The 12,110-nt window shown below is 43.8% G+C and overlaps 1 protein-coding gene across 2 annotated transcripts in view; it reads left to right on the forward strand.

The window, feature by feature from the left end:
- The first annotated feature begins 381 nt into the window (after positions 1-381).
- The window catches only part of ZFAND3 (zinc finger AN1-type containing 3), a 338,039-nt gene continuing 326,310 nt past the window's right edge, over positions 382-12,110 (forward strand). Inside the window, exons 1-2 of one of the 2 annotated variants that reach the window (XM_081827415.1) lie at positions 382-520; positions 1,045-1,327. In XM_081827415.1, coding sequence (XP_081683541.1) covers positions 1,257-1,327 — 71 coding nt within the window. In that variant the 5' untranslated portion in view covers positions 382-520; positions 1,045-1,256. The remainder of the gene's footprint in view (positions 521-1,044; positions 1,328-12,110) is intronic. The other variant, XM_081827413.1, reaches the window with a different exon arrangement.

Consider the following 12,110-nt stretch of genomic DNA (forward strand, 5'->3'; position numbering starts at 1 on the left):
GAGGAGGGGCAGGGAACTTGACCAAGACACCACCCTCCCGCCCTTCCTGGGGCGGGGGTGGGGAGGGACATTTCCCATTAAGTTCATTACTGCCAAGAGGAGACCAGTTCTCCGGGTGGAACTGGAAGAGTGGGTCCAGTGTGGGGGGATTGGGAAGACAGCGATTTCTAGGGGATTGGCAGTAGTGGAGAAATGGTCTCTAGCATCGCCCAGGGCCCGCAGCAGCCGGTTCCGGGCCCTCCCCGCAGATGAAGAGCCCCGCAGCCCCGCAGCCCCGGGAGAAGCAAGACCCACTTCCGGGTTTGGATGCACTCCCTCCTGGCCCCTCCCAGCACCCGGTTACGGCGTCTCCGGACGCATGCGCAGCACTCGTCTGCCGCTCTGGGACTGGCCTGACTTACCCTAAACAACTAATCCGCTCCTGCCCCTCCCGCTTGGGGCGTACCATTCGCGTTTGGGGGGAGGCAACGCGTCCCAGAGTACTCAGAAGCCCTGCTCCCCTTCTTCAGACGGGGAGAAGGTAAGTTTGCCTCAGATTTTAAAAGTTCCAAGAATACGAGAGCCTCAGAGGCCCGTCGCCGAGTGATAGCCCGACGCTCTCGGCTTTGCCCACAGCCCCATACTCTTCCTTTGAGGCGCTGAACAAAGTGGCACGCCCGGATCCCAGCTGATCAGCTGCTGGGCTTTGGCGGCGGCTCCCCCGGGCGAGACCATTGTGACTCCTTGGGAGGGGTGTGTGAGGAGGGGAGGGGGCGGAGCGGCCATTGTCCGGTCAGCGCAGCCTCCGGGGGAGGGGAGAGTGACGGAGCGAGCGGGGCCCTTGACTTCACAGCGGCCGCTGCTACGCCAGAGCCGGCGGGGGCCTCAGGTCCTTCCCAGCGCCGCCGCACGGGACATCGCTCTGGCTGCGAGCGGCGGTGGGAGCTGCCGAGGGCGCCGGGTCTTCCCTCCTCTCCCGCGGTCCTCGGTTCACCCGTACGCTCCTCCTCCTCAGCTCCCCTCCCTCTCCTCTCCGCACCTCCCCCGGCCCCCCCGTCTCTGCAGGCCGAGTGGTGCGGCCCGCCTCCAGCTGACCGGCCTGGAATCCCGGCTCGGAGCCCCGGACTCGCGCCCGCCCGCGCGCCCGCTCCCTCCCCCTCCCCCCGCCCCGAGCCCCCCGACGCCGCCGCCGTCGCCGCCGCCGCCTCCTTCGAGCGGGGCCCAGGCCCAGCCGCCGCCACCGCTGCCGCCGCCGAGCTCCGCCGCCGCCGAGCACCATGGGAGACGCCGGGAGCGAGCGCAGCAAAGCGCCCAGCCTGCCGCCTCGCTGTCCCTGCGGCTTCTGGGGGTAAGTGTCCGGCCGGGTGGGGGCGGGGGTCGGGGGCGCGGGCGCGGGCGCGGGGGCTGTCCGGGCAGGCCTTGGGGCCGCGGGAGGCCGGAACCCTGGGGGCTGGGCCCTAGCCGGGCCTACTGGGAGGAGGCAGGGGCCGCATCTCGGGGAGGGGCGCTGGGTGGGGAGCTGGAGGTGGGCAGAGAAGGCCCTGCCCGGGGTGCTCTGCCACCCTCTGGGACTCTCCTACCTGAGGTTTGGGCCAACAGGGGCCGCCCGGGCCACGGGTGAGGGGGGCAGGGCAGGAGGGAGGGATGAGGGGGCGGTGTTGGCACCTCCGGGTGGAGCTGGGGTGCCCCTTTCCCTTGGCATGTGGAGGCCAGCCCTCCCTCCCCGCCTTGGTATGAGTTGGTGCCCAGGCACCAGGAGGGTATTTCCTCTGACTTTTTCACCCCCCCGCCCTGTCCCCCAGAGACTTGCATCATCACTTCCTAAATTATATCCCAGTGCCCTATTTGCTTTTAGGAAGCTGTTCACACGTCACCCAATTTTTAAAAATCCAGCCCGGAATCCAGGCTAATGTAAAGTTATAAGACTGTAGAGGTCTCACCTTTATTTAAAACACGTTTCAGAAGATATGTAAAATTTTCTTGCCTAAAAAAAAAAATAAATAAAACTCAAGTCAGCCTGGCTTGGGAACGTGAGAGCCAGTTTGCTCAATTGGCACAAATTCCTTTCTCCCCATTTTTTTAAATGATAAAAATATTCACATTGGCCAGCCTGCATTATTACTTGGCCATCCTGTGTTAGAGTGAAAAAATAGGAGGTGGGAAATCAACTTTTCCACATACAGTTAGATTTTAAATTCTCCTTGTCATGCTTGGAGTTTCGTGAATTTACCACCTTTCTTTCCTAACAGGTGCCTCCATCCTACCTTATGATTCTAATTGTATTGTAAAGAAACCAGAGACTTTGAAGGACTTTTGTGATTGAGCCCCTTTTTCTTTTCTTTTCTTTTTTAAAAAATTTTCCTAAGACATAGTAGATTTCAAGGTGCATAGAGGCAGTAAACTGGGAAATGATTATTTCGGCGAGAACATCTTGGGAAGATGTACTTAAGTATTTTATTTTTGCTACCTCCTAGGTGTTAGGAATGGTTGAGGTACAGATTAAGTCTGATTTGGGGGAGTGCAGAGAAAGATTAGAAAGTGGATCTTAATGTAGTTTTGTGTGGAATTTGTCAAATTCAAAGTTTGCAACAAAGAAATAGTTTCTCATTTTCTCATCTTTCTGCCTTTTCTTTCTCAAAAAATTCCTGGTGGAAAGAGGTTAGTCAAAAATAAGTTATGGTATTACCAAAAGTTTTGAAGATGTGAAAATATTTTAGGTTTTATAGTCTTCCTAATAATTGGGTTGGCTGCTAAGTGCTTTCACAGGTCATCTAATTCCCAGAAATCTTAGGAGGTAGAACCATTATCTCTTTATAGATGAGGAAGTTGAGGCTTAAGAGGGTGGATAACTTGCCCCTTGCTTACAGGGAGTTCAGAGTGGAGCTGGTGAGCTCTCCAGAGTGCTTGGTACCATCACGTTTATGACATCAGTCTACTGCCTTGGAAAAATCTGGTGTCACAAGCCTCTCATTGTAACTCATAAGAAGACATGTGGCTCAAAGAAAGTAGCTGCCAATGGCAACTAATGCCCAGGTTGTATCAGAGGCTTGTTCCCTGGCAACGTTTATGTCGTTGGGACCATTATCATGAATGGAACCCTTATTGAAAGACTTACAGCAAGATGGAGAAACTGAGGAAATGGAATAGCCTTTTACTTTTAGCCAGCAGAGTTCTGAATAATGCCAAGAAAGTTTGATGTTGCAGGGAGGAGTAGTTAAACTGATCTCATACCTGACCTATAAGCAATCAGGCCTGCTTTTTTGTTACTTTCAATTTGGCCCTTTTTAGGAACTGCAGTTTGCCTAACAGGAGTTGTGAGCACAAAACTAATATTTTTATGTTGAAAAGAGTTCTTTTTTAATGTGTAAGGCTTTAAACTTTTCAAAAGGAGTTTGTAGGTAGCTGTGTAGTTTGCATTTTATACCAAAGTGTAATGATATTGCTGCCTAGTTTCATCATAACTGGCTTTGAACATTGTCCCTTGTTATATGGGTCACATTCATACTATGTTCATTAAGTAAACTTGAATATATTCAACAAATAATTGAGTGTCTCTGATACAGTGGTGGACAAGGGGGCACTGGCCCCATCCTCTGGGGGCAGAGGGCACAGAGAAGTAAAGGGACAGAATAAAGTGTGTTAGGATTGGTATAGGGTGCGATGGGAGGGGCACTTAACCTAATTGAGGTGGAGGTAGAGGAAGTTAGCCTGGAGGAAGTGACACCAACCTAGGCCTGCAGGAAGGCTAGGAGAGAATGGAAATAGAGGAGTTTTTTCATGCGGAGGGAATAGCATGGAAGAAGGCCTGGATGTGAGAGAGAGCACTCCACATTTGAGGAACCAGAAGTTCATTGGGGTTGATAGGTAGATTGTGAGGGGGGGGATCCACTAGAGATGGCAAGAGAAGCTGGTGATGCAGGACTCTATAGGTAATGCCTAAATCTTTGGACTTTTATCTTGAGTTCACTAAGGAACTATGGGAGAACCTTGAGCAGGTAGTGACGTGATTTTCTTTAACGTGAAAGATTGGATGATGTTGAGAGTGGCCTGGGTGTGTGGGTATGATTGTGTGTATGAATGTGATGTTTTTATGTTCGTGGGGAGTTGCCAGAGGTTCAGAAGTCTTGTCAGGAGGAGTAACCCAGAGTAGGGATGATTGTGTGTAGTAGCCAGGGAGAATGGAGAGAAGTAGGTAGCTGTGAAAGCCATTCAGGAGGTATCTTTTGCCTTTTCCTTTGATGAAAATGAAGGTGAGTGTGTTATCTGAAAACTTCAGTCAGCATTGCATTCTGTGGAAGCCGTACGTCTGTAAAGTCAGCTAGCCATGGCCCACACCCAGCCCTTTGCAGAGGAGCCTCTCACCAGAATGTTCTGGCACCAGTAGACTGAAGGCAGTTCCTTAGGATTGCTCTTCTCTGTAGTGACTTAGGCTGCTGGACTTGCTGTTGAGTCAGGACACCAGTCAGTGGGGCTTGGTTAGATAGGAAAGCTGTGAGGTCTTGCTTGTGGGAATGCAATTAGAAAATGGAATGACAAGAGGAGCATACAATGCAAGTGTTTTGAGTGCTTGAACAAGTAAAGTTTCTACTTTTCCTTCTCTTGGTTTATATTGTATAATTGTGTGCAAGTAATTAAGTTATTATTTTATAGAGACCATCTCTCCACTGGGAAGCATAGCTACCTTGGAAATTGTTGAAGATTTACCTCTTTATAAAAGTCGTAAGGTGGGGCACCTGGGTGGCTCAGTCGATAAGCGTATGCCTTTGGCTCAGGTCATGATCCCAGGGTCCTGGGATCGAGCCCCCGCATCGGGCTCCCTGCTCAGTGGGAAGCCTGCTTCTCCCTCTTCCTCTCCCACTCCCCCTGCTTGTGTTCCCTCTCTCACTGTGTCTATCTCTGTCAAATAAATAAAATCTTAAAAAAAAATTTGTAAGGTGTTTGCATGGTGTATACAATGTTTTTAGAGTTAATGATCATAGTTTTTTCTCTGAGATATGTACTTAAAACTTATAGTGAAATGTGAGCGTTTTTCTTGGCTCATTTTTAGGCATTCTGTAGTCATGAGAAAAACATGCTAGTTTGTAATAGTCAAATCTGAAGTGAAATAGTATTTTTTTTAGTTGAAATATACACAAAAGCACTTTTAAACTACACAGGTATAAGTGTTATTAATTGAAGCTACATTTTAAATTGTTCAGATAATTAAAATGTACTAATACATGTAAATTCATAGGTATTTTCAAAAGTTGTTGAAAGAGCAGACATTCTAAAAAAGAGGAAGAGGACTAAGACACTAATATACGGAGTATTGCAGGATAATAAAGAAGGATAATTAGGTAGGATGGGGAAAGATGGACTTTTTTTTTCTAATTTTACTTATTAAATGTAAAAATCCAATTGTTGATATTTTGCTTTTACAATTGGAGACCATCTCTATTGTAATGTAATACGGAAAATTTTGGGAAGTACTATTTCTTTCATAATTTTAAAGTATAGTATACATAAATGTGCAGTCTCATATTTAGGGAATAATGGAGTATTTAAATATGGAATTTATTTGGTAAACCATTGTTTTTGATAAAAAATAAGCTCTTAATGAATCATGTCATAAAATAAATATTACATGGATACATTTTCTTTAGGGAAATAGATATCAGTATTTTTTGTGATCTATTCTGTTGAAGCGTTTTATTCACCAACTAGAGATGCTAGATAATGATGTATTTTAAATAAAATGGGTTTAGGCAGAGATCAAGAGTCCTCTCACAAACTGTATTCCATTCCTGAAGATGTTACTAGTAGAAAGTTGATTGAAATATAAGATGATTTGTTTTATTCCATTTTACTTTTGGGAATCACAAGGTATTAACTAGTTAGCTTAAATAGAATCTCTTATTTTTTTCTTTTTTCTCCCTCTGAGCCCAGGCCTTGGGAATTGATGTAGAACTCTGTTTCTGTTACTTCGTGAGTCATCTGGCTAGTGTGCCTAGCTCTGAACAGTGTGGGGCCCTGGATTCTTCAGTCTCAGTCTCCCAGTTAGAACATGTTGCAACACTTCAACCAGCTTAACCTGGGCTTTCAAGTTCAAGTGAATACAGCATGAATTACTAGATAATCAGTAGAATGTTTATTCCAGTGATGTCACTGATTATCCCTTGATTATAAAGCCCCCTTAAACATTCCCTTAAAAACAAAACAGCTCATTTGTGCAGTTTTACTTTGCATTTTTGAGTATTGTGCGCACCTGAAGATGTGACATGATATAATGAAATACTCACTGTCAGTATGTTTATCTACTTGCCCTGTTTTCCTGATTGCATTTGGGTATCCAGAAAACATAAAATTTGTCCCTTTGATGTGACGGAACACAGATTTTTTTTTAAGAAAACATGGTCTTTGTTTACACTAGTTTGAGGCAACAGCTTTTTAGAGTTAGATCCAGTTAACGTATAGGACATACAGGTCTTTCGGTATTACCCTTTTCTCCCATTTACTGTCCTCCTGCCTAAAAAAGAGAACTCAGTACTTTAAGTCGGACTGAAAAGTTTTGACTAAAAATCTCTTCTTAATCCTTAATGGTATTAAAGTTAACATTAGTTCTCATAGACTAACCTTTTCCTAGGTAGAAAAATCAGAGAGCTAAGAATCTTTTTTTTTTTAAGATTTAAATATTTATTTTAGGGTGTGCGGGAGAGAGAGAGAAGGAGAGCGAGCACATGCAGCACGTGTGGGAGGAGAGCTCAAGCATTAGCATGAGTGGGAGGGGCAGAGGGAGAGGAGAAAATTTCAAGCAGACTCTGTGCTGACAGTAGAGCTCGACACAGGGTCCTATCTCATGACCCTGAGATCCCGGTGCAGCTGAAACCAAGAGTAGGACACTTGCTTAACTGACTGCAACACCTAGGTGCCCCAGGCTAAGAATCTTTTGAAATGAAGTCCTTAAGAAAAGAACCCAGCATGTTAAATATATTTACTGAGAACAGAATAGTAAGACTGTGAGAACTAATATAATTTGGATTTTTATTAGATCATAAAGAGGTTGTGTGTGTGCAAACTGATACAAAGTTTCAGAATCCTATAATCATAAAGATTGAGTTTAAAATTCTTTTTTTCTTTTTGAAGAAAGGTAAAGTTTGGTACAATGCCACATGTAGGAAGTGACTGGTCACAACCCAACACTTGTATAATTTTAATGAGACACTTGAAAAATCGTCCATATTCAGGCTTGTTGGGTGTGTGGGACTTGTATCGGGCAGTTTGTATAAGAGGGACTTCATTCCAACCGGGTGGATGACATAATTGTCACTCAGTTCTACTAGGGGCTTTGAGAGACAGGCTGATCCTGCTCTGGACTGGGTCCCTATGTAACAAGATTAGGTTGCTGAATGAGATATTTTTAAGAAGAAATTTACTGTATGTGTTAAATGCAGAAGAGAGGTTAAGCAACTTTGCTTTAAAAACCAGAATCTAAGAACATACTCTAGAATTGTGCTAGGCATTATGGTAGCCACTAGCTCCATATAGCAACTTATAATTCATAGTAATTAAAGTTAAATAAATTCAGTTCTTGAGTTATACTAGCTACATTTTAAGTATTTACTAGCTCAGTAGCTACCCTATTGGGGAACACAGATACAGAACACTTCATCCTTCCAGAAAGTTCTTTTGGACAGTGCTCTTCTAGAACATTGACCTGATAGACAACCAGGATTTTCAAGCCTATTTTTTTCTCTCTTCAGCTTTGTTGAGATATAATTGACATTTTCAAGCCTATTTTCTTGTGAGTTCTTCAGACCCCTGTTTTCTTGTCTTTTGAAAATGAGGGACTTGTCTAATTTAGCTCTAAGTTTCTTTCCACCTCTAACATTTTATTTCTATTGGGGGGAAGCAATGCTATTGTTAATTCAGATTACTGGGAAGTGTTCCTTTGATCAGTTTGGGAATTAAAATGTCAGTACATGTTAGTCCATAATTTGAACAGTTTTTTTTTATGTTAGCTTTTAAGTCAATCATCTTTGCTCTTTTCTTAGCATTCTTTAACTGGCAACCTCAGAGGCCTATACAGGGAGGTGTTGGACTAATGGAGAATCAGTTTTTTTATTTCTCTTTAGTGAGAGACTTTTTGAAGGTATTCACCTTTGGACTATGACTTTTGTGGCGGAATATTTGTTTTTACAAATGTAAATCTGATATGGGAGCTTTTGATATGTGATTGGGGATAAGTGCATTGGATTTTCTGGTAAATTCAAGTTCCCATGTACAGAAGAAGGTGGAATGTTTTGAAATATCCAGCATCAGTGAGCAAAACCACTGTGATGCGCCAGGCTGAGGGAATGGTACGAGTTGAAAGAAAACGCCATGTCATCCTTGAGGCCAGGGGACAGAGCTGCAAACAGTGCTGGACATCTGGAGTTGTGGCTGCAGCTGTTGACCAGAGGAAGAAAGAATGCAGTGGGAAGAAGGTGCAGTACTAGCTCATTGCATCTATTCATTCAATAGTACCAGATGTCCTGTATCGTAGGCAGGTGTGATTAGGGCAGAAGAATGTCCTGGGAGCTTGCTATCACCCTGGCTGTGGGTGGTTGGTGGGAGGGATGAGAGCAGACCATACCACAGCATTTTGTGTTTCTAATTTGCAGACAGGCTCTATTTGGCCTCACTGCTGCCTCATTAATGACCTGGGAAAGAGTGAGGTTGGTGATGTACTTGGGACCTTTTGGGGAGTGCCTTTTCTCATTTCTTCCTGCTAAAGTGGAATGGTGTAGAGTAACAGCTGTTGATGTCTTAGATCTATTTCTTGGACTCTTATGCACTGGTAAGTTGAAGTGCATTTATATAAAATAATCACACTCTCAGCCACACTATTTTGGAAGAAGTATTCTGACTATTCAAAAGTATCACAGATATGCTTCCCGCAGTCAGGTTCTTGTCCCAGGCATTTTATTTTCTCTTGCATGCTTATGTTGGTAGAATTTCTGAACACAGTGTGAGGTTCTGTGGTTTCTGGTACCTAGCTGGAAGAGTGGGGGCAGGAATTTGGAGAACATAGATTGGGTGGAGGGCTTTCCTAAGCATGTCTATGCTTCAAAGTCTGCCTATTTCAGGTCATTGTTTTTCAATTTTCAACCCTTTCTAGGGTGCCTTATATGAATAGATGTGGTGGCAAGTTATTGCCCGAAAGAATGAATGAGATACAAAATAGATTACAATCATTTTTAAACTGTCCAGAAATATATTAACCAGCAAAAAATAATAAAAAATAAACTGGAGGTGGGAGAAGGTATGATATATTTCATTGTGAGTTGTGTTCTAGATTTATGATTTCTAGATTTTTGCACTTGGGGAGGAATGGATGGTATTATTTGTTTTCTTCTTCAGTTGCCACTGAAATCTAGAAAACCAGGTTTTTCAAGTTTTTGTGTGTTTGCATATGAAACTTTGCATGTGTATATAAAATCTTCAAAGTATATGACTTTACATGATTTTATGTAGTTTGTCTTTCCCTTTTAATGTAACACAAAGCTGTGCTACTCACCTTTAAAAATAAAGGAGTGTTCTTGATGCTGATCTATAGAAATGTTCACTTAGGGGAACTTTTGTTTTATTCTTTTGTTGATTGGGGGATGTTCGTATAATCTTTGAGGCCTATATTCCCTGTTTCTGTGGATAGGTCACTGTTAATTAGCTCTCCCTGTCATCCGTGTCACCCACCCTTCCCCCCACTGCCAGTGAGAGGTGCTCAAACCATGCATTTTATTTGTAAGGCTAATCTTTTTCTTCATTGCATATTGGGCAGGATATAATCAAGGAATAGTTGCTGTGACTTAAATTATAAAGATACAATCTTGAGGGAAAGTATGGAGATTGCATGGTATATACTTGGGTCTCTTTAGGGGTTTATAATCTCAGTATCAGTATGGATTAGTTTAGAAAATGATAGCCACAGTAAAAACCTGTTCTGTGGAAGTGTATGTCCCTAAAGACTCCATTTTCTTACCCTTGGTTTTAAACTGTCTAGTGACTAGGGAGGTATTCTAGTTGAAAGCCCCCTAGGTTTACCTGAATAGTTTTCACTAGTTACATTGTATGTTGTTTTGGTTGGAGTTAGTGACTAGGAAGAATGGACTGTGTTGGTTTTGCGTTTAAATTTGGGATGCAAAAAAAGTCACTGCACAGGTCTGTTATCAACTAGATTTGAGGGTGAGTTGGAAGAGGAAGGACACAGAAGGTGGTCAAGGGGAAGACTGGAGTGTAAGGGGGATGAAAATGGGGAAATGTAGATGGAAGTGGAGTGGTGGTAATTAGGAATGAAGATGCTTTGTGGTCACCACTTTCTAATCAAAATATGAGAGGTGGCTGCATCTGTAAGGGCTAGAGAAACTAATGTGAACAGGTGGTGGGTGGGATTAAAGAACATGCTGTCTTCTCTAGAAGTGCAGGGTGTGAGTACCCTGGGGTCTTGCAGGGAAGTGCTAAAGATCATAGAGTAGGAGCTGTGGTGCACATTCCAAGCTAAAGTTTAGTGGAAATGAAGCGGCTTTCAGCAGATTGGTGTTCCATCTGTTAGAACCCCCTGAGCTCTTTCTTTTTCTAAGCTCAAAGACACCTTTTCCGCCAGTTAAAGGATGGTGTTTCATGGTGTCTCTTTGTAGCAGGCTGTGGAGACTCCATCTACCTTCTTTCCCTTATTGGTATTGCCACAGCCAACTCTATTGTGTGAGATGGATTTTTCTTCTCCCTTCTCAATTCTTGAGTCAGATGGAGAGTTCAACAAAGTTTCACCCATTTTTACTTGCTGTTCACTAGCTTTACTTACTGTTCTTGGAAAAACAACTCTCATAAGCCCTTCTAGATTTTGCAACTAATACTTACGGGGGGAGGTTACATTAAATGTTAAAGAATTTAATAGTAGTGCTGCCTGGGGAATAAGACCTTTCTATTTGCTGAGTGGCTAATGAAAGGTTGCCTGTCATCCAGTTCAGGCTCTTCCCAAGGGCATGCTGATCTCTTATCTCCAGAAAACCAACCGAGTTCAGCAGCTAGGCATGGGTTTTGGAATCAGAATCCTGAGTTTAAAACCTGACTTTGAAACTCTATGCTTGACTTTGGGTAGTTTACCTCTCTGCCTCTTTATCTTTAAAATAATAATAAAAAAGAATATTTTAGAGTTGCTTTGAGGTTTAGTGAGCTCTAATGCCTGTCAAGCCTTTGGCACGTTGCCTGACCATGGTAATTACATTTACTAAAGGCTAACTTCCCAGCCTTGAATGAAGGAACATTGGTGGTAAATTAGTAGATGCAGAACTATCTTACCTCAACTGGGCAATTTGCACTAATGGCAGTCTCCAGATCAGTGCCACCTAATTAGTTGATGAGGTTTCTGACCAGCCTTTGTCCAGTTTCACTTTTTCCAAGGCCAGTCTCTTGTTCAGTAAGCATTTGTTGAGTACTGTGTTGTGGTCTTGAGCTCTGCTGGGCATGATGTACCCTGCTCTGGCTTCTGCCCTAGGAAGGCTTACAGTGTAGAAGGGGAGGCAGACCAATAAACTGACCAAACACCGTGAAGAAATTGCTTTGGGGGGATCATCACAGAGTGATGTGAGCAGTGACAGGACATCTTACTGAGACTGGGAGTGGAGGATGGCCAGGAGGGCTTCTCTGAGGAGATGGTGCTTAAGCTCGGTATAAAAGGCAGGGGGAACAACTTGTGCAAAGGAAGAGAGGAGTGAGAAGGCACGGCGAATTCAGAGAATTGCAGATTCAGCTCAGTATGTTAGTAGCAGTGTATGGCAGGAGGCAAGATGAAGCTGAGGAGATGAGCAGGGGCCAGTTATGAGCATACTTGATTGCTATGCTGTTGAGTTTAGATTTTATCCTGGAAGTATTTGGGACCATTTAAGGATTTTAAGGATGGATGACAGATGATATTTATGTTTCAAAAAATACCTGGCAGCAGTGTGGACGAGAATTGGAGAGTATAAGCTTGGAAGCAGAGTCCAGTTAGATCATTTAAACCTTTTTGGGCCATGGATCCCTTTGACAATTTGGTGAAGACCATGGACCTCTTCTTGGGAATAATGCATAAAATAAAACACCTATGATTATGAAGGAAACCACTTACATATAAATAT

This window comes from Leptonychotes weddellii, chromosome 8, assembly GCF_054177405.1.
Source record: "Leptonychotes weddellii isolate Sample4059 chromosome 8, ASM5417740v2, whole genome shotgun sequence".
Classification (NCBI taxonomy): Eukaryota; Metazoa; Chordata; class Mammalia; order Carnivora; family Phocidae; genus Leptonychotes; species Leptonychotes weddellii.